This window comes from Labrus bergylta, chromosome 1 (assembly GCF_963930695.1).
Source record: "Labrus bergylta chromosome 1, fLabBer1.1, whole genome shotgun sequence".
NCBI lineage: Eukaryota > Metazoa > Chordata > Actinopteri > Labriformes > Labridae > Labrus > Labrus bergylta.
Genome location: NC_089195.1, coordinates 23,425,171 through 23,452,254, shown reverse-complemented (window position 1 = coordinate 23,452,254; position 27,084 = coordinate 23,425,171). Strand labels below are relative to the sequence as shown.

Sequence of the window (27,084 nt, the reverse complement as noted above, 5' to 3'; positions counted from 1 at the left end):
ACGAGAGTCCTACCGCGCAGCCATTAAGAGCCATTTTAAATGCCTGTAAAAGGAGCTCAAATTCACCCTCAAATAATTAAATCAAAAAAGTAGTAGAAGAATGTCATTTTATTTTTGGGTTTGTAATGACATTTTTAAGCAAATAATATGTGCGTCAAAAACTGACCATATGTCGCCAAGATAAGATGTAAACATATCGTACATACTCTGATGTAGGTCATGACTTAAGTGCTGCACAGTGGCACTGAGTTGATTCTGATGTTCACTTCTACTTTGCATCTGACAGTAATAATAGCTCACCCAGTTAGATGCTGTTTTGCAAGAGGTGAATTTTAAATGAGCCAATAAAAACAAAACAAAACAAAAGATAACTTCAGTTGGCCATCTAGTAAACCAGTGTAATATGTTTATAGTAAGTAAGAAAGAATCTCAATATCAGACTCCTCGCATACCAAGCAGGAGTAAGTAGGCTGAGAATGTTCTGTGATTATGCTAAGAATGTCTCTTCTCTTTTGCTTATACAAACATATCTACATCACAGGGATGGCATGACACAAATAGAGAATCATTAATCAGTTCGGTGTGCTTGACTTTACAGTATCAGCCGATTGTAGGATGAGGAATGAGGCTCAATCAATGAGCTGCATCATCTCCTGAATGTAGATATGCAAATAAGATGTCATAGGTGGGATCCCTTGTGTGTATACCCCTGTTTAATAGCCGATAAAGGTCTTCTGAGGTATGGTGTATGAATATGTCAATCATTGTGTATTGTGTACAGTTTCTGAACTTTCTCGAATCAGAGCCAAAAGGTCATGTTAAGAATGATTTTTGTGTTATCCTACACACCAGTTAAAAGAGGCTTGTGGTTCTCTTTAAAAGGCCAAAAGTCATTGGCCTACTTTCCTACCATACTCATGGGAAAGAAGCAGAAACCAAGGTTGTGAATAACCCTGTGTGCAAGTGAAGGCATGCCTGATATCCTAAGTAAGCACAATAATCTGAAAAACACCAGCAGAATGTTTAGTGAATCTTCCTGAGACCCTTGCAAAGTGATTAAGCACATATTGTGTAAACAGTTTTCTATTGAATTCACTGTATGCAGGATAACATTGCTGGGATTTTATTTTTTTCCAATTCTAATCCCATAATAGTCCATACACATTAATGTATTTGCAGCTGTCAAAAGCTCAAGCTGTCTATTTCCTGAAGGTTTGAACTACCTCCCAGATATTTTTTAAGGCTACTTTTGTTTTAGAATCCATTTAAAGCAGCTCACAGAGACACACTGCAGCCCTGACCTGGAACGATAAACATAAAACTGTTTACACTTCTTACGAGTGTTATTTCTGGTGACAGCGAAGAATCAAAACAAAACTTAAGGCCAAGGGGAGACAACATCTAGCTTCTGATCAAAAACGCAAGTCGTCATGTTCAAGCCTGGAAGAAGTAAAACACTTTTGATAAAAAGTGTGACTGCAGTGACTGGAGTTCTAAAGTTAAGCGGAGAAAATAGCACAATAAACAAAACAATTATGGATTACAGGAGCCAAGCGGGTGTTGTGTCTCTGCAAGCTGCTTTTCCATGTAGTTCTCAAATCTGTCTTACATTTGGGTATTAATAACTTCCAAATTCAGTACAATACATACTCACATTGATAGACCTATTCATTTTATAGGCACCTTAGAAAAATATCTCTTTAAATTCTCTTCACTTTTAAAGGATACTGAAAATATCTGACGTGTCCAGTGTTAGAAGACTATAAATGTATATAAACGGACTGTGACAAAGCTAAAGCTAATATTCCATAAATCCAACTACTGTAGTAAACTATTGTGATAATCCATAATTTAAATTGGTTTTTAAGCATGAACAGAAAAAATATCATCAGGGTCAGCACTTCAAATGTGATTTTTTTTCAAATTCCTTTTGTCTTCTTTGACGCAAAACCAAATTTCTTGGATGAGAGCTGGCTAAAAAAAATATATATATATTTTTGTGATTTCTTTGCTTATTCCTGACATGGATTAGCAAATAATGAAAATGAACGTTGCAGGCCTAGGAGGAAAATACATTTTCATATTTCTTCTTCTTCAAAAAAAAAATGATGCTAACCTGAAAGCTTCATAAGCAGGTCAGTGGCTGTCTTGGTACTGATGTCAGGGCTGAAGAGGGAGGCTGTGGTTGGACCACTTGGACTGGATCTGATCCCGACCCCAGGCAGGTCCAGGGAGTTGGTACTGCTGCTAGGACGGTCCCTGCACATGCTAAATGGGGAGAGAACAGACAGATCTCGATCCTGCGGCTCCTCCTTTATGTGAACGTGATTTGAGGAGGCCTCGAGCAGCGGCGGGGATGTCTGCTGCTGTGTGTCTGAGTGCAGTGGCGACGCCTCTGACCCTCGCAGGTCTGTGGAGCCACTGTCACCCATCAGGGAGCCCTCGCCCTCTGTGTCGGTGGTGAGCTCCTCTTTCACCTTGACGTCTGTGCGGGGGAAGTGCTGGTGGCAACGCATGTGAAGCTTTAGGCTGAAGTGACGGGAGGAGGTGAAGGGGCACAGTTCACACTGAAACGTCTCACCCCGGTCCTGGTGCTGATGTACCTGGAAAAGGAGGACAGGCTAAAGTGTCACATCACCACTTTTCTCTCTACAGGAACAACAGGACATCGAGAAGACGGATCCCTATCAGTCAGGTGCAACATTATACATACAATATAAGAGTGTTTAATTGTGCCATGTAAGAGATACAATACAATAGTATAAGTAAGTATAGCATAGTGTGCTTAATTGTTAATAATTATATTCAAAGAGCAGTGATACCAGCCAATAAAAGATGATGCAGGTGAGGGTACAAGGGGTGCAGGGTCAAAAGAGGAAGAAAATCCATATCTCACCTTCATGTGGGACTTGAGATTGTCTTTGCGAGCACAGCGGAAGGGACACAAGGGACACTGGTGACTTTTCAAGCCTGTGTGGATGACCATGTGTCTCTTCCAGTAGCTTTTGCGTTTGATGACCAGTCCACAGACAGGACACTGGAACGGTTTGCCACCATCCTCAGGAGAGCCTAGAGGGCACCAAAAAACATTACTACCATAGACATAGAAAAACAAACATCAGTCATGTGTCTTGTGATAGAAGTTATGGAAACAGCTTTTTTGTTTCTGAATTTAATGCAGCTTAGTTATTGTAAAGAAATAAAACACACGCCTTTCTGAATGCAGACTACAGTTTACACAGGAAGAGAAAATGACTCCACACCTAATGAAGAAAACTATCAAGGGAAATGCCAGCTGGAAGCAACGGGACAATGGAAGTAAAAACTCAAGCATGTTTTAGTATCTCGATTATTGTTGTTGGCTTCATATCCGGCATCCATTACTGTTTAATTGGTCTTATTAGAAAGAGGCATGATTGCATTACAAATTCTACAAGGGCCTGTCAGGATGGCTTCATAAGTATTCTAGTGCTGTTCCTTGAAAAACATCTGGTAATCAGTGTTTGGTGAAATTACTGTGCTCAGCCATTCATTGACCTGAGGTGTAAAACCTCGAGACTGCCTATTTGCAACAATAAACCGCCATCTGCGGCCCAAACTCTCCAAGCACAGCAGAGATCACAATGCAAAAATGACTTCTGCTTATGCCGAGTTGAGCTGCGTGAAGCGGGAATAAAAAAGGAGAGAAAATGTGTGCGAGAGAAGTCCGTATATCTTATTACTTGACACGTGTGTGTTCCCTATGTAACCATGTTTGAGAAAAACTGAAAAAGCATTTCTTAAATCTTCAAAGCTCAGAGCAGCTCATGCAATACAGTTTCATAGTAGAACTGGCAAGGGACAACAATAAAACAAGACAAGACAGTCAATAATCAAGGTCACATTTTTCAGTCTGGCGACCAAACAGCTACCTGCATTTTTACAGCGCTGCTCGACCTTGACGGCTCACAGGTTAAAGCAGACCCCCCTTTTTAGCATGCAGATCACAGAATATTACATCGACTGCCTCATCTGTCTGAAGTCAATTTGATCCAGCCATTTTAGATTTGGCGGGGTTGCGACACAATCCCTCAAAAGTGCCCATCCATCTCCCTGAAAACATTCTGTTCTCCCTAAAGGCTACTTAGTGTGAGCCTGCACTTTGAAGCTTTCTCTCTCCCTGTATAAGAAAGGCTGAGATCTTTGTTTGGGTTATATGTCTACCTCTGAGTACACACTTGCAGAATATACTGCATGGCCATTTGTGAGTAACAGAGGGAGAGAGAGAACATAAGAGGGAGGGCAAGAGACAGAGTGTGTGTGCATGCACGCATCTGTATCCAGTCAGTGGAAAGTATGATGTGTTTGGCCTTAAGTCTGCTGTGCTGATCAGTGCAAAGGGCTCTGGTTAGTGGGGGTTGAAGCCAGGAGGAGGCTGCCGAGATGGATATGGACTCCAGGGCTCCCCACTGTGCTGAGCACACACTGACAGCCCCCTTTTGGCAGCACGCACATCCGAGCACAAACGAGCTGGTCTGGGAAGGCAGTGAGGTCTCAGTCGGAACCCCCCGTCGAGCCCACAGACCATTTCCCAGACTAGAAGGCCAGCCAGGGCTGTTTTCTCTCGGCTGTGCTCTCTGCTCGGCTGACAGTTAAGCTGAGGCTACACTTCTCACTACTTTAGCGCCAGTGAGGTGAGAACACAGCCATTACAAAACTAGGGACAACATGTCATTTGTGTTCAGATTTGTGCTTCTTCTGAAAGTATTTCTGAAGACAAGTAACTGAAGCTACACAGTCATGTTTCCATTGGGTCATCATGTTGCTTTCACACTAGACAAAACCCCTGAAAACTACCAGAAATGTTCAGGGTCAGCAACATGTGAGAACGCAGAATTTTCCCAGAATTTTTTCCTGCCAGCCCAACCCCCCCAGTACATTTTCTGCAAAAAGTCGGGGTGAGCGGTCATGAAAACGCAGCAGGAAATATTCAGGAAAAATCACTGCGAGCAAGCGGGAGGGGATAGATTCTTTATACTGTTGGAATCTTGTGCTTCGTCCGCCACTTTCACAGAATGCCTTGATAGTCTCTCGCTGTGAGGTGCACATGTGAACAAGCAACTCTTGAAATTTTCAGGACTATATCTGTAAAAACGGCTTTAGTTTAATTTATCAGAACTTACAGTTCTTTTTATCCTTACATGATGAAAGTGGTCTTGTTTTTCTATTGAACTTTGGATATTTTTAACATTTACTTTTAAAAAGAGAGTGACATTGTGACAAAAGATGAAAACTTCCCGTATAGGAAGAGCAGCTGAATTGATATTGATCCTTCATGGTCTTTCTTCTAAACATACAGACACAAGGTTGTTTTATTCTACTACAGCAGAACAACCTTGTTTGAGCTTAAGAAGTCTGCTTTTGTGTTTAAAGAAAGTTAACTACAAAAATGTACCTAATCTAAGCCAATCTTCAATCTTGTTATGTTTTGTTGCCAAATTTTGAATGAATGTCGTATTACTATAATGATGCTTAAAATGATTGATAAAATACATAACTTCTTACAATTACCTGCTTGGCTGTTGGGTTTGCCTCTGACCTTTGGAGTTGAGGGCAACAGCAGCTCTAGGCTTTGGGTGGGTGTAGAGGGTGTGGGAGTCTTCTGGTTTCTGTCCAGCAGGGGCTTCACATCCTCTTGGAGGACCCCTGCTGACGCTAAGGAGGAACCATCCTTTTTCTCTACCAGCAGGTTTCCTGCCGCCCTGGCTGCCACCTCTTTGAGCAAGGCAGCTGAGGAGGTCATGGACACAAGAGAGAGGAAGGAGCTGGCTGAGGCTTGGTGATCAGTAGCAGTGCTGGTCGTTGAAGAGGTTTGACTCCGCTCGCTGACTTTCTTGGAGAGTGCTGCGAGGGTGGAGCTAGCTGACTGTGGGCTGAAAGGAGAGTTGAAGGCATCAAAGCGCACCACATCATCTCCTCGACTCCCTCCTCCTAGGGTGGGCACTGCAGAAGAGGCAGAGTTGGAGGAGGAGGAGGAGTTCGTAGAGGAGGAAGCCACAGCATTTTTGTCTTGAAGTACGGCATTAGCTGCGGCTTTTAGCTTCTGAATGGCAGAGTCGGGGGACAAGCTGGATCCGCAGGGTGTGGAGCAGCTGGCTGGTGGCCATTTATCTGCAACACCTGCCCATACGAAACCACTGCCATTGCTTGGGGTTATAGAGTTAAAGGGGTCAAGGGGCTCTTGCTTAATGTTGGTAACTGAGGGTGCCAAGGAGGCCGGTGAGGCTGAGCCACTGTTGTTGTTGTTATTAGCCAGTTTTCGGGCTAGAGCACTTAACTGCTGGGCATGGTGGGAAGAAGGGGAGAGGGTCAAAGGTGGAGCTAGACCTATCGGTGGTGACTCCCCTCCAGCACCACCCCTGGATGAACGACCCAGAAGCTCCCCTGTGTCAAGTTTCAGTGACCCAGCCTCTAGGAGGCGCCGTAGGTTGCTGCTGAGGGGTTTCCCCAGGGCACGAGATGCAGCCTCACCGTAGAGTGTTGACACCACAGACGAGAGTGTGTCCTGGGGCGAGAATGCACCTCCATCCAGTCCGAGAAGTTCCAAAGAGGCACGATGGACAGGTGTGGGGCAACCCATTGAGCTCTCACCTTCGCAGGTATCATGGTCCCCAGACCCTGAGCTGACTCCAGGGCGCTCATCAGGAGAGGAGCCCCTGGGCAGGAGGAGCTCATCCTGGGTGTCTCCGTAGGATGACGACTCTGAGCGCGTGTCAGAAGCATTCCCAAACCAGCCTTCCTCCTCCACAGGACCGTCTTCTGGCCCTCCTTCCTCGTTGCTGTCAGCATCTGGAAGAAGAAGGAAAGCATACAATTTAAAATGAGGAAAAAGGCAGAAGATATTGTGCAGGTTTTTGGACAAATATAAATCACTATGTTGCTAACATTTCCTGTGGACCAGGGGTTGTCTTTTATCCTGACAGATAATCGTGTGCATCAAGAACATACAGCTTATCCCCTTTGATTATTCTCATCCTATGTTGGATAGTAATTGGAACTATTTCTCAAATAGAACCATTAAAGAAACATGCTTTTGAACACTCACAAACAGTTGCCATTTAAAGCTGCACATGTACACTTAAGTGCTCAGAAATGACACAAAAAATTAATTTCTAACACAAATCAAACCACTGTCTTATATAACTTTGGTTTTCCTCAAGACACATCCAATATGGTTGAGTAATTTAGATTTTTCTGTCCTTTTTTTCAGTATATTTTTTTCCCACCCTTGGTCTGGAAGAGTCTAGTAAAGGGGTTACCATGACAACGGGTCCTTCTGGGAGGCTAGACAGCAAAGATTAGGGTAATGGAGGTTACAGAACTAGATTAATATTCATGAGCCTGCAGATACCACCGGGGAGCCAATAAGGATAGGGTTAAGGTCACCAAGGGTCATTAATATACACTTCATGTATCAATATTCATAAGCAAAACATTACAGCTTGCCAGACAAGGGCGAACAAAGAAAAGTGAATATTCCTGATACATATTAACAAACCTCCACAAGAATATGTCAAAAGCACTAAGCCTTGGCAAAACAAAATGTCAAAACTTAAATTTCTCTTGGTTTCTTGGGTTACTTTACACAACCTCACATAAAATCTGTTAAAAACAGAACTGGCTGAAAAATGGGCTCTTATACATCTGCATGAACATGAGGCAATGATAGAGTGACTTAAAATGTCTCACGCATACATGTATTTACACGGAGCAAAGAAGTCTTCACCTTTACAACCCTGACGGAGACATGGTGGGTCTATACTCTGTTTATAGGCTATGGCAAAAAGGTTGCCAGGCAACCCAATCCAGCAACCTGTAGGGATCATTAGAGTTGGCTGACATCTGGCCAGCGTGGCTCACCATGGTCCACAAAGGTGACCACATTCACAACCTTGTAAGACTCCTACTCAACTGCTGCAACAGATATCAAACAGGGCTCACACATTTCCCAACATTTCTCATATCTGGCTCACACATTCACTTCAGTCTTACATTTTACAAAAGTAACAGAAAAGTCAGATGCCAAAATCAAACACAATGGTGAACCTAATATTTTCCTCTGAGCTTCCCCTGCCAAACCATGTGTAATAGACTTCAACAACATAATATATGCAAAATGTAAAAGACCTATGCCCATAAACAGTAGTACAATTTTTCAGATTTCTAAATTGATAGCATTGATAAAAGCTTCTGAAACGGCCTTCAATACTTAGCCCTTATAAAATTGAGATTCTGCTATAACAAAGCTCTGCCGACACTCCTCCTGTATACTTTGCATTCATCCCACCATAACTGACCTGAAACCAGAACCAAACAACACTGTGGAGCTAGCAAAGAGTGTAATGTTAGTCACAGCTAGCAAAATTTAAGTAATCATTGTGTTTAAGTATCTTTTTAATCACACCATTATTAAAGGGGTACTCCATATTTGTCAATACTACAGGTGTTTTGAAATTGGTTATGAGAAGGAAATATATATTTGACATCTCTAAACAGTAAGCATGGCACTTCTCATGTATTGAGACTATTGTAGATTTAAAAAAAAAAAAAAACACAGTCTTTTTCTAATTGGGAACCCCATTTCCCATGCTCATTGAAGCAATTTTCCCACCTGAGTAGGGTTAACAGAAATAAAAGAGAAGCGAAGGGATAAAGACCCAGTGAGTCATGCAGGGCAGGGCTTGACCCATTTCCATGTGACATGTGAAAGAACAGCTAAAGCCACTATAGATTGTAATGTGGTTAGAAGGGAAATTGCAAGATTGCTGACCCAAGGTCCAAGCTCTGAGGCTGAACTCCCTTGCTTCCTAAGTTTGGCCTCTTAGACCTCGGGGTTAGTTGCAGCTGGAAGCAACACTACACCACACCAGGCTACAGTACACTGATGCACTCCAGCAGCATGGCTTTGTTTGTCACAGGCGAGCCACCCCCGCAGGCGGAATGACATTTCCCAAGGTCATGGTCTCCAGCCCAAGATCTAAGGGGGGTTCATATGAGCTCTGCACTTGGCCACTGCTGCTGTTAGACCAACACACACAAGCATGTGCATACATTCACTCCACAGACAAGAATGGGATTTAATACAGAAGTTCTCCCCCCACCCAAATGCATTTTTGTCTGACACACATTCAACCGCTTTTCCTCTGGTACAGTGGCTGGGCTCAGCCCCCCCCCCCCCCGAAGTGATGGAGGCACGGATATAAGACTGAGGCGGCAAGCGTCTGCCACTGAAAGGGAACCATTTAGCGGTGTAATGGCGGGGATGACTTGCATGTTGAGACAAACAGCTGCGGGGGGCTCAGCAGTCTGGATCTGTTATCACTCACACATGGGTGATTCAGTGGTGCAGTGGCATGGGATTTTCTCTCTGGGCTGCAGGGATGTATAGCACCAAACATTACAGACAAAGACAGAGACGTAACAAGTCAAAGTGCAAGCTGAGGCTACAGAACGAGAACACCATTAGGCCTGAAATATTTTAATGTAACACCTGTGTGTGACTTTTAGTGTTTAGAAACCTGTATGTGTTTTTTTAATCTATCACAAACAAAGATAGTGAGCTAACAGTCTGTAGCTACAGCTGAGAGCAGCCGGACATTACAGGTACTGAACTCGTTCATTGTTTTGCCAAGCAGTGCTGTCAACATTCTCCATTTGTGAACTTGGAAGGATTATTTTGGCCAAGGCTTTCTAGGTCAAAGAGGGGTGCATGTACAGTGTGTGTGTGTGTGTGTGTGTGTGCGCTCTCTCTATTGCTTTTTGCAACAACAGTATTGCGGTACTACTATACTATTACTACTAAGGATTTGTTGGAAGGCTATTAATTAATTAATAATACATACAGGGTTAGAATAGGAGTTAACCATATATCCTTGCCATACAAAGCGACAACTGATACAAAAAGAAGAGGCCTGTAGTTCAGGTAGGTCACCAGGTCACCAACCACATGACTTGTGTGAGGCTGCTGACTAACACACTCTGTCACACACACACACACACACACACACACACACACACACACACACACACACACACAGAGACACACACACACACACACACACACACACACGCACACAAAGCTATTTTGTGACTTAGCCAGGCATGCAAAATTGGCCTCACTGACCCCAGGCCTGAGCAGGGATGGGGTGAGGAGACGGGAAGCCGAAGGAAGGGACAGATAGTAGGAAGGGGGGGGGGGAGGGGGTTGATTTGGCTGGGCAGGAAAGAAGAGGAAGCCATTAGCCGATTAAGACTGAACAGGGGTGCATCAATACTGTGCCGATGTCAAAATGAGAGTCATTCCCATGAGCTAATATAGCAATGGAAGGAAGAGAGGCCAAGATGAGCTGGAGAGAGCTGGGGGGGGGGGGGGGGAGGGGGGGGGGGGAATCATAAGATTGCTGACCGCAAAGCCTATATAGTGGGATGATATAAAGGAATGCCAAATCATCATCAAGAATAAATCCATCGCATCCACATCGCTGAAATAATTAGTCTTACATCTAAACTGAGAGGGGAAGATTGTTGTGTGTGCTTGAGTATGTCCGGGGGGGCTGGGTTAAGGAGGCAGTGCAGGAGGTGATAGGAACATAGACATAGGAAGGAAGGCAGAAGTATGGATTTAGTCAGGAAGGAGCTGGGGCCATAATTAAGTGTCCGGCTGGACCCTAGCGGGGGTTGCCACGGCCGCAGGCTATGCTAATGAGCAAGCCCGGCGGTCAGGGCTGCCTTATTAGCGCCTGCTGGACAATATGGTGGGAGAGACGCACTACTGGCGGGCTCACATCTCTACAAATGACTAACCGTCCTCTCCCGAGGAGGAAGATGATTCCATTAATTTGGACTGACTGGATCAGGATCGCTTCCTTTCAGTCTTTCTATAATCTCTCACTTGCTTGATCTTTTTAACACTACATGTTTCTTTTTTTCCTTCTTGTCTCCCTTTATCCCTTTGCATCTTACTCCTTTCTCCATATACAAATGTAAAAAATAAATAAATAAAACACAGACGCTCTAAATAAATCCAGCTGGGTGTGTGGGAGCTAGCAGACATATATCCTGGCTCCCTTCATAAAAAGATTATACACCATTTATCTGTTTTTAGGCCTGTTGACCTTTTGCAGAAGTACTGTTATAAATGCTTAAAATTTTAAAATGAAACGTGACAATAACAAGTGTTAATATTGTCTTCAATGCTGATTTAGCACGTTAACTATTTACTTTTAAAGAGATTGATGAAGTTGTGATAGTCCCTCTCCTAGGGGTGTGCATTTCTCTTTACCAGAGCATTGTCTAAGCAAACTGCTGCAGCAACTTTGGACATTAGTGTTCTCTCCTTGTGAGCCAGCTTCTGTTCACTGACAGGCCCCCTAAGGTCACATTACTCTCGTAAGAGGTAAAGGGTCAACCCAAAATCTTATGAGATTAAAAACACTAAACACAGTAGGGCTTGGAATCTTTGGGATCTTTCATGATTCAAAGTCTATTTCTGAATTAATACATACTTCAGGATCTACTCCAGTCATATGTGAGACTAGCTGAATTTCTGGCGTCTGCCATTCTACTGAGTGAAAGCGCTAGCCTTAGCACTTAGCAATGAGTGACTAATTAGACAAAAATACATTTATTTTTTGAAGTTATGAATCTATTTAAAATATCAGAAGATAAGAATCTCGATTTTTACAAAAGATCAATATTTTTTTCCTTCCCACCTCTAAAACAGTATGCAGGAAGGGAAACCTCAACCTGTTCATAACTTTGAAACTTTGAAACCCCTACTCTCTCCTGTTTTACAAAGTAACAACACAGTATTTCTACAGAAATATCTGTAGTAAATAGGTAGACAATTAAACTTCAGTTTTCAAGGCCTTTACCTTAAGTAACTTGAACAACTGACACCTACCGGTATATCCCCTCTATGCAAGCTAAACCATTAAATATTCCTCTTTCAATTAATAATGTCAGCATAATGTTTGGATCCATGGGGAAAATGTATCCTGTGTCTTGATCAATGTTCATGTTAAACATTAAAACAGAGTCGGAGTGAAAACAAGAAGCGGAAGTTTTAACGATCTCTTTTATCCTCTTCAGCTTGTTGTCTGTGACAAAGACATAAAGAGCCCATCTTTTAGCTGGAATCTGAGGTGAGGCGATACTCTCGGAGAGGATCAGGGTTCAGGCAGCAGGGCTATATATAATGGCGGTTGAGTTGTATTGAAATGTAGTGCAAATTACCATCTGTGTATTTTCGGCCTTGGCCTCCGTGGTTTGTGGGTACTTTGGGCGGCATGCCAGAGGTGAAACAGGAAGGAGAAGTGTTCTTGGAAGAGAATGAGACGACTGAGAGCCCCAGACCTCTGAAATTCCTCACTGCAGATGAAGTGCACTTTACCCCCTGGTTTATTTTTCCCTTCCATTTTTAGCGTCTCATGTTTAAAAAAAAATACTTGCTCATAACCTCAAATGTGTCATCAAAGCTATGGATCTAAACTGCTGCAGAGAGAAGTGGTGTGTCTATCGCATCATTGCAGCATAAACTGACACTACAGAGATGAATACAACTGATTCTGATAAGTGACATTACTAAATCTACCTTTTAGGAATTTATGAATTTAAAAAATGCTTTCCTTCTGAAACCTTTCTGAAAATGAACATGAAGAAAAAATACGTATAAAATGTTGGAATTATAAACCAGTTGCTGCCAAGTGCTGAAGTTGTGAATTAAATGAGATTGCAGGAGGATGTGAGCTGTTAAAAGGTTCCCACATTTCTGAAGAGAGAGAAGCTTTATATTGCATATGCAACAGCCTCGAGAGTCAAATGTGTGAAAATGCAAGGGTAGAGACAATTACAGCAAAAATGATAAGAGTAACTAATTGCACAGAAAGAGATGTGTATGCAAATATTACACTTTTTTCCTGGCCTCCGTGGATTAGGATGATAATACTAGTAATAATCTACAGCCCCAGTTTGAGGCTAACTGCATTAGCCCCAACTAATGACTGTAATTGATGAGTGAAAAAAAAAGAGCCAATAATCACTGTCAGCCCCAAAAGCAGCATCAAAATGTTTCACATGAGCCTGTCAAATCCAATCTCTGTCTACCACTTTCAACTGTGCGGACAATGGGCAGTCACTGTCTTTGTCAGAGAAAAGTCATATTGGAAGTCCACAGTAAAGTGCAAATGAAAAATGCAGATAAAAATTATTGGGCAGTACCAATAATTTCCTCGGTTACATCTTATTTTGGTGTTTATTAAGAAGCTTTTCCCCTCATTTTTCAGTTCAGACCTTGGCTTGCACCAAACTCCTTTATCAAGAATTCATGGATGTCATTTTTACTACCCCATGCTTGCTGTCTACCCTTTATTGTAAAAACTCAACTAAACACTTAAGTGTTTCAAATCAAGTAATTTTTTGTACCATAAAATTAATCTAATGAATGACTTAAGTGAGCTAGTTAGCAAAAGCTGAACTGAGTTAGTCCCTCCAAAGAGCATTAATGGAGACAGATTTTGAACCTCAAACATTTTGTTCAGTTCTTGTGGTAGAGACATCTGCAGAAATTTGTCTCTCTGGAAAAAACCTGTGCATAACAAACTCAGTAGAAATTCTAACTGTAAGGAACACTGAGCATGATAATAAAAAGTCACCTGAGGTAATGAAGAAATGACGTTAAGAATATGAAGCAGAAGTAGAAAACCAAGCAACAGAGTCCGCAATCCAACGCTATAATAAGAATATTGTCCTTTATATTAATACAATGTGTAGTGTTTTTTTAAAGATTTATTTAGGGGCTTTTTGTGCCTCTAATTGAGAGACAGGACAGTGGGCAGAGTCAGAAATCAGGGAGAGAGAGTAGGGAACGACATGTGGGAAAGAGGCCACATGTGGGTCACCAGCGCCCCAATAAAAATGTGTAGTTTAACGGAATCCCAAAATCAACAAAATAGTGGGTAACAACATACTGACACAGAAAAGTGCATTCTATGCACCGTGCACCAGCCACACGATATATAAACATCAACCCACCCCTACCCCACTGTCTCAAGGTGAATTCTCCGGATTATATCCTGCTGGGTCCTCACATTAGCTCACTCGGACTTGCTGTTTAAAAGAATACTCGGGGGCTGGCAGGAGAAAATGTTTCAGGAGTTTTCTGCAACTGTAAAAGCCCTACCACTATTTGAAAATTGTGTTGGTTGCTGTTTTTACATCAAATAATGTGATGGGAGTAAAAGTGTAACGGTAGAAAATAATCTGCAGGTTTTCAGCCTGCTCTGCCCAGACTCTTGACCGGTCGGTCCTCACAAGTATAGCAGTATAGCAGATCTCAGGCTCACACACAAGCTGTATCATGCAGAGGGCACAGGTACTCAAAACGCTAACGGACAGCCACACACACAACAAGCTAACATGTTGCCAGTGTAAACGTGAAGTGAAGCATGTTTGAATATTTAATGAATATTCCTGTGATATATATTGGTTACAGAGAGATACTGAAAAGACAAATCCTTAGCGTATGTAGTCTGTAAGTGATCATTTCTTCAGGTGTCAGGGAGAATTCAGCTGAAAAGAGTGAGGCAGTAAACTTCACTGTATCTATTACTTTATTAATGAGTTACATTAAAAACATTGAGCTAAAGAGTGTTAATAATGGCTGTTTCAATCTTTCTAGAATGTGTAATATATGGTATGACACCCTAAATGTTCTAGTGGAGACTAGTTTGAGTACGATTAGAGATGGTTATATAACCTGGGGCAGTTTTAAAGATTATTTTTGTATTCAACAGTTACCGTACTTAACAGTGAGTGTTTTATTATAAACACAAAATTAATTTCAGTTAAAAAAGAGTCCCAAAAGTTGTTATTTTTTTATCATTATTATAATTATGTCTTTAAAGACAGAAATTTGCTATTGGCTAAAAATCAGTCTCAGCAGGTCAAAATCAGAATCAGCAAGAGAAATTTCCATGGGTGTATTTCTAATTGGATTATTGCGCCCACAAATTCTCAGTGTGCTACAAAAAAAAACTATTTATAACAAATTCTTCTTCTGTGCGTATAGTTTTTTTTAGGGGGAACTACAAGAGCTGAAGAAAAAAAGAGCAAAAACTTGAAAACAAAGTCTAGAAGCAACAGCAGTGATCTGCCCAATGTACCAGACCGTCTGAGGAGTGCAAATGTTGGCCAAAAAACCTGAAGGCATATAGACACCTGGCAGGAATTTACTGTCTGGCCAAACCAAAACAACTTCTACAGACAGATTCTGGTTGTCTGTAAAGAATATTAAACTTATGCGTATTCATTTCCAGACTTGAGATTCAAAATGTTTACTATTGTTCTGAATGTGGGGAGAACCCTCAAAAGGGTAAATATTGATATAGAAGAAATTGAATATATTAAAATAAAATAAAAATTAATTGAACAAGAAAATCTTTGGTTTGGTTATTAACTTTGCAGTACAGGATTACTATCTCAAAACATATTAAAACTAAAATGATGAATTGTATGTAATAACTATGTACCTATGATGTATTTTATGAATAGAAGCCTCCATTAGTATATAAAGTAGTGTAGAAGATCAGTGGTACAATTTATTAATGTAGTTAATTTGCTGCGATGGGGGCGAGGATTAGCTATTCCAAAATGCATATCTGCAGCACAGACACTATTAGCTGCTGTAGTAAGCCAGTCCCTGTTAGCCAGTGTGGGACAGCTTTGCCATCCGCAGCTGTCTACCAACAGCTTCAACAGGGAGTCACGGCACATCACCAGGAAACCAGTGTGGCTGGACGACGTTCTGAAGCACTAACCAGAGGAAGCCCTCGGTCCAACTTTTCAGACTTTGAATAGTTGCTCTGCTTTTAAAGTGCATCTTTGTCAGTTGCAGCACTGCAATCAGTGCAAAGGCAAAAACTCACACAAACAGATATTTTGGCAGACTGCTCAATAAAGGAGCAGACCAAGCCGATTGTGGACTGTCATAAACCTGCAGCATGTAGAGTTAAGTATTGTTTTATAAGCCAAATGAGATTTTTTACCCGCACTTTGGGTGTCAATTTTGAACCCTGAATATCACTACACAGCAAGTTTGTTCTACTTGGCTTCTCCGTTGTCCTGGAAATTCTCTTTCAATCCATTAACCATTTGCCTGAATTATGCAAGTAAAATGTAAAATGTGGAGTGTTATTCGGGAAAGAGCGACCATGTACAGCTTTTTTAATAGTTGGAAGTGCTTTCATAACAAAAAGTTGTTTGCGTGAATAGCCAATTACAAACAGATGGCCAATGTCTGCCAAACGAAGAAAAATAATCTCTCTTTTCTGGAGCACAAAAGAAAAATCAGATTTGACCTACGCCATGACATGTCCAAAATGTAGGCCTGGTGTTGCTAGTTCTGGTAACATTAAGTTTGTCTGAGGTATATTAAAGTTGATGTACCTGACTGATACAAAGGTATTGCTTAACCATATGTTTATCTGACAGTGGGCAATACCTGACTGTTTCACATGGAAAGAATGGAAGGAAGACTGCAGCCACTAATTTTCCGAACAAACATACAATACACCTGATAAATACTCAAAGTGCAGTGATACATTTGTGACATGAACTAATTTAAACACCCCTCTCTAAACTACTGGATCCCTCAGCAGCTCTGGGATGCTACCGATTCTTCTCAGGTACATGAAACAAAACACGAGTTAGTTTGTGCTAGTGCAGAGAGGCAAGGATTAACCAGCAAATAAGGTGAAAGATAATAAAACAAGTATTTACAATTCCCTGCTTTGTATAATCAACCAGCCTTGGGTCAACAAAAGACAAAATGATAAACTCTAAATTACAAATTTATAATGAATGACTTTCATTTTTTCAATAATTTTAGGAACAATAAGTAATTTTTTTGTAAGTATTCTCAGCAGCCATTAAAATAATCTCTTGTCCGAAATGTTATGCTTATAATTACCTTCTCTCTCTCTCTTAATAATATTTGCACCTGTCATATGAATTCATTTGAAGCACGAAGTGATCATTCGACCGGCAATATCAGCTACATCGACTATCTGTGGATCCTCATGATCCAAACTACAGGGCGCTTCAAACTTGACCTATTCTACCCTTTGAAAAATAATTGAAGACTTCAATGTTAAAGGTCAAATTTTAGATGTAGTGCCTTCACAACAAGGTTAGATCTCTTCTCATTAGGCACAAACTACTGATCGCAGGTTAGTAGGGGTGTGACGATACTCAGTCCAGGAGACATGATGATACATGATATTGAGTTAGGATATTGGAAAACTTTGATTACAAAATGTAGAGCTGAAAAAATAGTCTTTCAATTGATTGAAGTCACAAAATGTTAAACAGTGCCAGACCATTTTGAAATGTTTTTAACTTTTAACCATCTTGTAATGAATGCCACTGCTTACATATTGTTCATGACTCAAACAGTGCATTCAACAACACAAAATGCATCCCTATGAATCTCAAAAATGTATCACATCCACCGGCCCTCTGTGGCGGTAAGAAATTAGGCAGATTTCTGAGTGCAGGAAAAACTGTGGCCACACAAGCGACTTAAAAGAGGTGCATATGGGAACCAAGTGGCAACTTCAGGTCATGAAAAATGAAGCCAATGTGAAAGTGGCCAAAAAAGCCAGTTTTTACAGCAGAAATGCGGGTGCAATATAATAGTTTGTCAGAAGGCTTAAAACCCGCCTCAGCTCCAGCTCTTAGCCTGTTGTTAGGTTGACTCAAAGTTAAGCTGAGACAGGATTGCCAGCATGGCTTCTGATGAGCCTCTGGAGTCCCGTGCCATAACAAATGGGTGACGTCACTCAGGCTTCTTCCATTAATATTACAGAGCAGTGGTGCATATGTGAAAATGGCTTTGTTGACCATGTTTTGTGACTCTGGATTGTTGGCATCCAAAAAATGACTTTTCAATTCAGTTCTGCAATTCTGTACTACCCTGACACAAGGACCAATACAAAGCAAGTATGATAAGTATGTGGCAGCCCATTCAATGTAGTTAGAAGAACATTAGACATGTGGTGTGTCAAAGTTAAGGTTTGGGAAGATTTTTCATTATTGACAATAATAGCAATACAATAAGCCGTCTGGTTTGCTATTGGTTCATACCTGCTCATTCATAGCCAGAACTCACTGAATGGAAATTGAAAAAAAAAAAAGACCATGAAGCTGAATGTTGCATGCTGCTCAAGTCTGCAACAGCTAAAGATTTTTACTAATATAGTTAGAATCTATACTAACTCTATATATCTATATTTTAATATCTTTAGCAGTTTTCTGCCTTAAAAGTATTAAAGCCAGTATTTTATCAGATGTACCCTTCCATGAGTACTTTGACCAAAAAACGTCTCTATCCTGCCTGTAGACCAAAGACAAAATACTGTTCAGCTGCAAATTCAAGCTAGACAAATGCAGTCTTTCTAAAACTTTTGCACCGTGAATCACAAGATAACAATCCATTTATTGTGGACAAAAGCCAGCAGCCAAGTCTGTCTGCAACCAGCCAAAATATAATACTTTAATTTTAGACAAAGCAGTAAGCTTTCAGAGGGATTCAGTTGGGGTGGCAAGCTTACGCAAACAAACTATGAATAACTGACCGTCATGTAAATAAAGATATTACTAAAAAGCAATATAATTTGTAACTGATGCACACAGGGAGTTTTTTTGTTGTTGTAAATTTCCTTTTAAATGTTCTAATGAGTAAAGAGAGGACAAAAACAATTCACAAGTTGCTTAATAAAGGGGGCTTATAGCCAGTTGATTGTCTAACGATCACCATCTCTTGATTCTGTGTGAAAGCTGTTGTATCTCGTAGGAATAGGCATATGTGGGTGGCTTCCTTCTTTATGGAACGGAATACAGGCAAACATGTAGCACACTTAAAAACATCACAAATGGTAGAATTTCTTTCTTTTTACATATAAAATATCATGCCTCTGACACATAACTTGAAGTTCTCACCACTATGACTTACTTAAAATGTACTGCAGTGCCGCAGTGCTTTTTTAATAGTGTATCATGTATTCAGTGTTTACTACAGATTACAAAAGAATCCAGAAAAAAAAGATGGAGGATATAGTTGTCATATTTTTGGTGTGTTTTTAACTTTTCGAAATGTTCTCTGCTCAAACACAGAAATTAACATATGTCTGCAACTATTCAACCAACTCCCTTGTGTATTCTAATATCAGGCAGAATTGTCATGAATACAGCTCAGATTACCATATCATGTGGTTTTAAAAACTACTAATTAAAAGCCACATGACACACAAGTCAGATCCCATCAGTTTTTTATCCTGTTGACAAAGTAACTTCATTCAACAGAGACGTAGATGTCGCGCTAGCATTCTCAAGTAGACGGGGTACATTCTTTGGAACAAGTGTGAAAAAGAACAGGCCATCACCCTGCTGTGTAGTTCTCTGGCACACTGAAGCTCCTCACAGAGGTGATTGTGGAAGAGAAGTGAGAGAGAGAGTAGGAGGGTGGAAGGTGGGAGTGTGTACAGCATCCATGTATTGTTTGTAAATCACCCCACTGGCAAAAGGGACACTCGGCTCTGTAGCGGCCAGTCCACCCAAGGGTAGAGAGTGAGGTCAGGAGGGAGGCGGGGGTACAGTGAGAGCCGATTCTATTTATGTGTGTACGTATGTATGTAAGGGAAGAGTGTATTAGAGCAATGGAGGCTGTGTCTTCTAGAAACACTCAGAGCCAACGACAAGGGAGAATGAGCAGGGGAGCTACGAAAACCAGCGAGGGAGGGAATCTTGAGAATTAAAGGATAGGAGTGCTTTTATGGTTGTATTGGTTTGACGTCTGTTTGGCAGCAGCGCCCAAAGCAGTGCCTGCTTGGATTTTAGCCTGTCACTTAGGACAGGGACACTAATCAGCATTGGTCCCGGTCTCTATCCCAGGAAAAAGGGGGAGCACTTTCAGGCCATTATTTTTGAAGAAAAAAAAGGAAAAGAGGGAGAAGAATTGCTGTGGCACAGCAGGAAATGCTAACCGCTAACCTAATTTACATGCAGGTCCAGAGAGAAGGGGGAAGGCTTATTCCGTTTCCAATCTCCATGTTAAATGCTGGCCAGGGCAGCTGATGGGAATGAGAGGCATTGTTCACTCCATGCTGCTCTTTCTCTAACACCAATACCTGTCTCGTTTTCTCCAAGGTATTAAAAAAGGAGACATCGCCTCAGTAATTTTAATCTCCACATGAAATCTATACGAACCTGACATGGGATGTATGCAGCTGTTTACTTTGTGCCTACTGTGTACTGCAACCCTCATAGGTCTATCTGTTTTGTCATAACCAGGTTGTGACCTGAGGCTGCCGCATTCAAAGCCATCCTTCACCCACTGAGTCTGTTCTGTGGCATAATGATTGCTATGACAACCATCACTTAAAGCCACGGGTAGGTGGAGGAGAGATGTCAGCTTCTCGTCTACTCCTCTGATGATCTCATTTCTGGCTGGCAGGTACAACAAGGTCAAACCACTGAAACTGGCAAAGTGGCTGCTCGCTACATGCAAATGACAGAACCCAGTTTCCAAACAATTACACTGGCCTGTCCAAATCGACACGGGGCTAAGCTCTGAGAACCACAAGGTAGGGGATACAAAAAAAAAATCAGGATAGTCAGTGAGAATGAAATGTAGAGGGAGGGATGTCTGTCTTTGGCCAGCTATGAGCACAAAGTCTGGCTGTGCGTGCCAAATGAGGTTTTTAAACGGTTTTTCTGGGAGGATTTGTGCTAATCTAGAAAACCTTCTGGAGGAAGTGCAAATACATCTGCCGCTGACCACTCCCCTGTAGAGTACGAGGGATTAATGACACGGCAATCTGAACCAACATGGCCCCCATTCAAAACGCTCGTGGGCAATGGGAACATGCGGGCAATCATGAGCCGAGCCATCCGATTAAGGTGTTTTTAGAATCGCTCCCCAACTATATCCACTCATTCATTACCTTCCTCTTCTAATTTGTCCAGCTTCATTTGTTTCTACTCATAGTTATGGTTCTTGAAGGAACCATAAACTACAGGGCTCATCACTCAGAATGAAGTATCCAGCGATTAGCTCATTAGCATCGTAAGGGCAAAATGAACAGACCAAATGCCCTTGGTAAACAATGAAAGGATGAGGCCTGAGTCATATTGTTCATTTTTTCCATGCACTGGGAGATGCTACAATGATATTGTGTAAATGGGGAAGCCTCCACTATAACACTGAATTAGTCAAGACGCTCACCTGCATTTCCAACATCATAAATAACCCTCACACGCCATTGACAATGGCTTTCTCGGAGATGACATCACATCAATGATCTTAACTCCTCAGGATTTTTTGTCCCCCAGCCAAACACTTCCACTCTCCTCCTCAGAGATGATATATAGTTTCCCTAGGGAGCTGTCACTGCCTTATGGTCTGACTATCCTGTCTGTTCCAGCCCCCACTCCTTCTCCGTACTTTGAATCTCCCCATAAAACTGATCCTACATCCCAAAAAAGGTGCAGATAAACACACACACACACACTGTTAGCCCAGCTAGTAAGAGATATTAGCCTGTGCCTTGCTCTTGACTGTCTAAATGTGAAATGTGGAAATACTTCCACACCAAGAGGATAGAGGGGTTCGCCTGGCTCATGCACCAAGGGCCAGCTTGAGCCAGGCTTTGCAAGAGAGAGAGAGTATCTTTTAGCATGTGTGTGTAAGAGGCCTTCTGCCCTCCTCTACCCACACAGGAAGTGAGGTCATCTCACTGCACTGCGCTGTGCAGAGTGCATTCAGCAAGGGGGACAAAGATCAACATGGTGCCCAAAAGTCATTTTGAGCCCGCTAGCAAGATATATATTCAGTAACTGTCTATACTGAATTAATCTGTTTCTAAAAATGCAGCTTTATGGACAGTTGGTATATAGTATGCTAAACAATAACAGCACATTCAAAAGCAAAAAGCTAAAATCACATGCCAACTTTTGCCCAAAACTTCCAAATTTCATGTATGGTTACCAGATGATCCAAAATATCTTCACAGCCTCCAGGCTTTTAAGACAATACAGGAAGTTCTTTTATCTGTACAATGTAATTTTAGTGCCTTTCTAGGAGTGAAACGCGAGTCTAACAATAAATCACATCCCTGTTTAGAGCAGGCGTCTGGCACGACTGGCCGGCTTCAGCTCCCCAGACCACCACCTCCTCCTCCACTGCCGCCGCCTCCTCCTCCTTCTCTCCTCTCATGCTCTCCATCCCTCATGCCTGTTAAAGGCTTGTCCTGCAGGGCCTGGATGCACTTGTGTGGTACAACAACAGAGAAACCGCCCAAAGCTCTTAACAGCTCTTCCTCTCTGCACTTCCTCCCTCCTCCCTCCATCTCCACTGCTAGCACCAACACCACCAGCAACTCCTTACTCCCTCTCCGCTCTGTCTTTCCCAGCTGCACCGGCGAGCTGTTCTGTATGAACTGCTGCCAGCTGAAAGCCTGCTACTCCTGTGAGATTGCTATTACTCAGTGCAAGCAGGGCTGTGCGTAGCCAAAGGGCTGCTCTCCGAGCTGTAGATCTCCATGTTGTGACTTGTCAACACGGGAAAAATCGTTACCAAGGCTGAGGCACTTTCATTCCAAACAGAGGGGGTCTGACTGAGACCAGGCAGACAGGAAGGTACTGTACTGTAGGACAGATATTGACACCTGATTAGGTGCTGCCATGGAATCTCTGTACTTCTGAAGAAGAAAATACTTCTTTTTTTTTTTTTTCCACAGAGAATGTCAACCTGAGATATTGACACTCAGTAATTTACGATGAGCTGCTAACAAGATGACATTTTCTATGAGAATCAACTATTTAATAGAAGGAAAATCTCATTTAACTTTTTATGTCATCATTTAAAGTTCATTTTGGTGTAGGGTACAATAACTAATAAATCCCCAAAATCAAGACTTTGTTTAAGTTTTTTGAAGAATAAAAGAACAAATGATATGACTTTAATTTCTTAATAATCAAAATTGTTTTTTCATGACGGAAGTACTTTACAGCCTGGCCTCAAACAAACAACAACACAATGAAAATATTGTTTTGAATCGGTCAAAGTTGATAACAGAACAAGACAACTGCATCAAAAATGTGATCGTGCATTCAGTTGTAACTTTTGTTTGACAGTCTTTGATAACTGATGCCCTGAAACTCATTTCAGAAGGTATTGACAAAGAATTACGATTCCATACCGCTCGTAAGATTGTGAAAAAAAAAAGCAAAACAGGAGTCAGTCAGAAACACTGTAGGGTAACTTTGAATTATCAAATGTATATACTTAACATGGTCAAAGCAGGGTTCTCTTCTTTGGCACCTTACCTTGAGCTACTTTGTATTGACCAGCAGTGTTTCCCCTAGGTTTACGGCTTTTGGGGGGGGGGGGGGGGGGGGGGGGGAGACACATGCACTTGAAGGAATCTTGGTGTTCAAGCGTTACTTATAATGGTAGGGGAAACACTGACCAGTCACAAGCCGTTTTACATGCATTCTTAACACTTCATCAGATCTTCACCTCACTGCTAAACTACTAAAATATCAGGTTTTCTTCCAGTGACCTCAATCAAGAGATCATACAGATAATGGATGCGTGGATTAAATAATCAACATTAAGTTAAAATCTGTTACATTTGCTAATGGGTCAATACGTACTTTAAATGCCATTTCTATATTGCTTATTACGATGCAAAGCATTTGTGAGAGAACATTTTCATAGGATGTTTGAGTGAGTGAATTTGTATGACACGGATACTGAAACTCCAACACTTTTGTTGTGATCATTATGTCCAAGCCTAAATGTGCAGCAGCAGGCAGCCTGAACAACACATAGATAGGAACTTTCACCTCAGTTGCTTTTTTTAAAACTTCCAAAATAAATTAGACTTGGGGTTGTGCCACCACAAACAAGACAGCTAATTTTTGTCATTGCTCTTTGCAGACAGATCCTAAATCAACTTGGGTTAAAAAAAACAGATCCACAGAGATACAAAACATTTATACGACAATTCTGAAATGTATTAGAAAGTCACTTATCTACACAGGATGTCCAAATAACATGCAGTGCTCTGCCAGCTCTGGGTTTCCATTGATTTCTGTAATTCTGTTCATATTTGATAGATTGGCTGGGCCACTTTGAATAACATAGCCTGGCTAACAGGTAAAAGTAAGAACACCATCAAACAAACATGCCACTTTCTGCCATGACACAGACTACTTGTGTCTAAAACAATTTAGAATACTGCCCCCAACACCACAAACAAAACATCACCATTAAGCAGCACGGTTGCCAGATACAACACATGCAGGACGCTAACTTTACTAAAGCAGCAACTTAGAAAAATCTGTCATCATATTTTAACTGTTAATTATGAAAGTTGGGGCAGAGGTCAATGACAAATTTAAAGGGTGCCTCTGAAGAACATGAGAACTTTGGAAGGTGTTTGTCAGAAGTCGGACAATCAGTTATTTCATCACGTGTAGTCAGTCATAGTGAACGACAATCGAGGCCACATCTGGATGCTTCACAACCTCCCAAAAGAAAGTCAAGCATGTTATGTTTTGTTTTTTTGTTCCTTCATTCAGTGACATTGACCAATAAGAACAGAGAGCTCTGAACGCGCAAACGTACACAAAAAAAAAAAAAAAATGGCGAAGCGAAAGAAGCATGATGAAGTCGGTGCTGCAAGATGGAACTAATGAGACAACTTTTTTCCGTTTACACTCTGTTTTCAAGGTGTTGTCTAGCCCAGGCCCTCTTCCTTCCAACGTCATCATGTCGGTCTTGATTATTGGTCAGGTACCACCGTGTAGTCTGTCTTCAAGTCTGCCGGTCAATTCAAGGCACAAATTCATGGTTCTGTGAATGCCAAATGTTACACAGTGACTGTCGTAACAGACAAAAAGACTGAGTAGTAAGGGTATTTCCTACACCATCTTCTCGGTGCTAGCTATAGGAATAGTGAAGTTACTTTCTGACAGACAGGTTAGTGAACTGAAATCCTGATTGGGGGGGGGCACAACTTGGACAGCATAAAAATAAATAATGAAAAAAAAATCAGAGACCTGAGGCATCACCTTGAGAAACCAAGAGTCCTGTTAGGCCTTGAATGCGGGTCTTGACTTAACGCAGCCATCTTTTTTTCCTCTATGACAGTGTATAGCAAGCGAGGCATTCAGAACCTTTCCCCCTGCCCTTTAATTCATTTCTAAGTTAAAGCCTGTGTATCATTATTCGCTTGAGCTCCACTCGTCTGACACCACCAGAGCACCCAAGCCCCATCAACGTGAGGGGTTGGGGGGGACGTGGCGGCGATGGTGGTGAGGGTGAGGGGGTCTTGGCAGAAATTCCCCACAAATTTTATGCCAAGAGAGCGAAATGGAAACCTCCTCTCATTTTCCTTTCCCCTTAAACCAATGTTTTCAGGCCCCAGCCCCACCAAGGTCATTATAATCATAGCAAGTGGAAGGAAGCCAGTGACCCGCCATTACAGTAAGGTAGAGAGAGCCACCCAGTCAGTCAGCTATTGGCTGATGAAGAGGAGCAGTCTGGAAGTGTTACAAATGTCTGTGTTTTAAATGCAGATAATCGAGGGAAAGGGGAGTACAATAGAAATGTTCTTCCAAATACAATTTGGGTTGTGCTCTTTATAATAAGGCTATTCACTCAAAATATATTTCTAACATACTAACCCACTTGTCCTTTACGGCTCTGGGTGGAGCTGGTAGAGAAATATTGAGGGGATTTTCAATATGGTAAAAACATTGTCTATAACTTGTACAATTTGGTAGAAAAAAAACTAACCATTTCGGTTTATTTTGACAACCACAATATGCCAATTTTGAAACCAAAAAGTCATCAAATGTAGGCCCGTTCTTGCTAACTTCAACTTTTATGTGTGGGTATTAAGGGTGCAAAATTACACTAACAATAACACCATGCAAGGTCATGAAGAAAGTCAGTTTTCATTGTGGCACCAAAGGTCATGTTTACTTGTCAGAGTGAAGGCGCCATACTGTACTGTGACCTCCATGGCCGGCTTATGTACCCATAGACACGCACACACACAAGCACACAAAGGTTTTGTGATCACTTTCACATGTGCATGCCAACACACACACACACACACTTAAAGAATAGCCTCCTCTGGCAAGCTGTGCCACAGACAATAGGACAGTGCACACCAAGCCACACAGCCCATATATCTGGGTCTGTGCTAAGATAAAGCACCTACAGCATTAAAGCCAGTGTATTAGCTTGCCCTTTTTCACCACAGATGAAGAGATTTGAAGCTCGATATTGTGCTTGTTGGCTGGCACACCACCAGGGTGTTGTTGGCTGAATAATGAAAACACACAGACTGACAGCGAATGGCATGAGGTGACACTTCCATTCTAGAGTGGGAAGATCCAAAACAAAGCGCAAAAAGCTTCTGACAAATTCATACTTTTCTGTGACAGTTTGTTGACTGAGGAGGGAAACAACTCCTAAAATCAGATAGGCTTTTATTTAAACCCCAGCAGCTAAGGCACAGCAGTGCTACAGTACAGTGCCTACACAGGAGGACAGGTTATTTTTCAAATGATTATCAATTTAAGGGCAGCTACAAAAGCTCATTTTCATTGTTGAATAGGCAGTTATTCTATTAATAATCCATAACTACTTTGGTCTTTATCAAGTCAGAAAATGTTGACAGTTTTCCCTTAAAGCCTGATATAACATCTTCAAATGTTGTGTTGAGGTATAACCAAAGGACATACAGATATATGCTGTTGTAGAACAGTATATATGTAAAAAGTAGAGAGAATGTTAACCTTTTGTTCTTAAAAATATATTACGCACAGATTAACGACAATTAATGTTAAAGTTGACAACTAGGCATTTCAGCTCTCTTATGGTTTTATCGCTGCAACACAAAATTAAGAAATTGATCTAAATTAGGCATCATTTGACGATAGATGCATATCACAGAACTTGTGTCTCTGTTA

General features: G+C 41.5%; 1 protein-coding gene across 6 annotated transcripts in view; it reads right to left on the bottom strand.

The window, feature by feature from the left end:
- The window catches only part of znf827 (zinc finger protein 827), a 69,050-nt gene that overhangs the window by 39,497 nt on the left and 2,469 nt on the right, over positions 1-27,084 (bottom strand). For 5 of the 6 annotated variants that reach the window (XM_065957001.1, XM_065956986.1, XM_065956996.1 and 2 more), the window contains exons 2-4: positions 5,551-6,828; positions 2,897-3,069; positions 2,117-2,603 (exon numbers count right to left, since the gene is read on the bottom strand). In XM_065957001.1, the coding sequence (XP_065813073.1) occupies positions 2,117-2,603; positions 2,897-3,069; positions 5,551-6,828 (1,938 nt within the window). The remainder of the gene's footprint in view (positions 1-2,116; positions 2,604-2,896; positions 3,070-5,550; positions 6,829-27,084) is intronic. The other variant, XM_065956988.1, reaches the window with a different exon arrangement.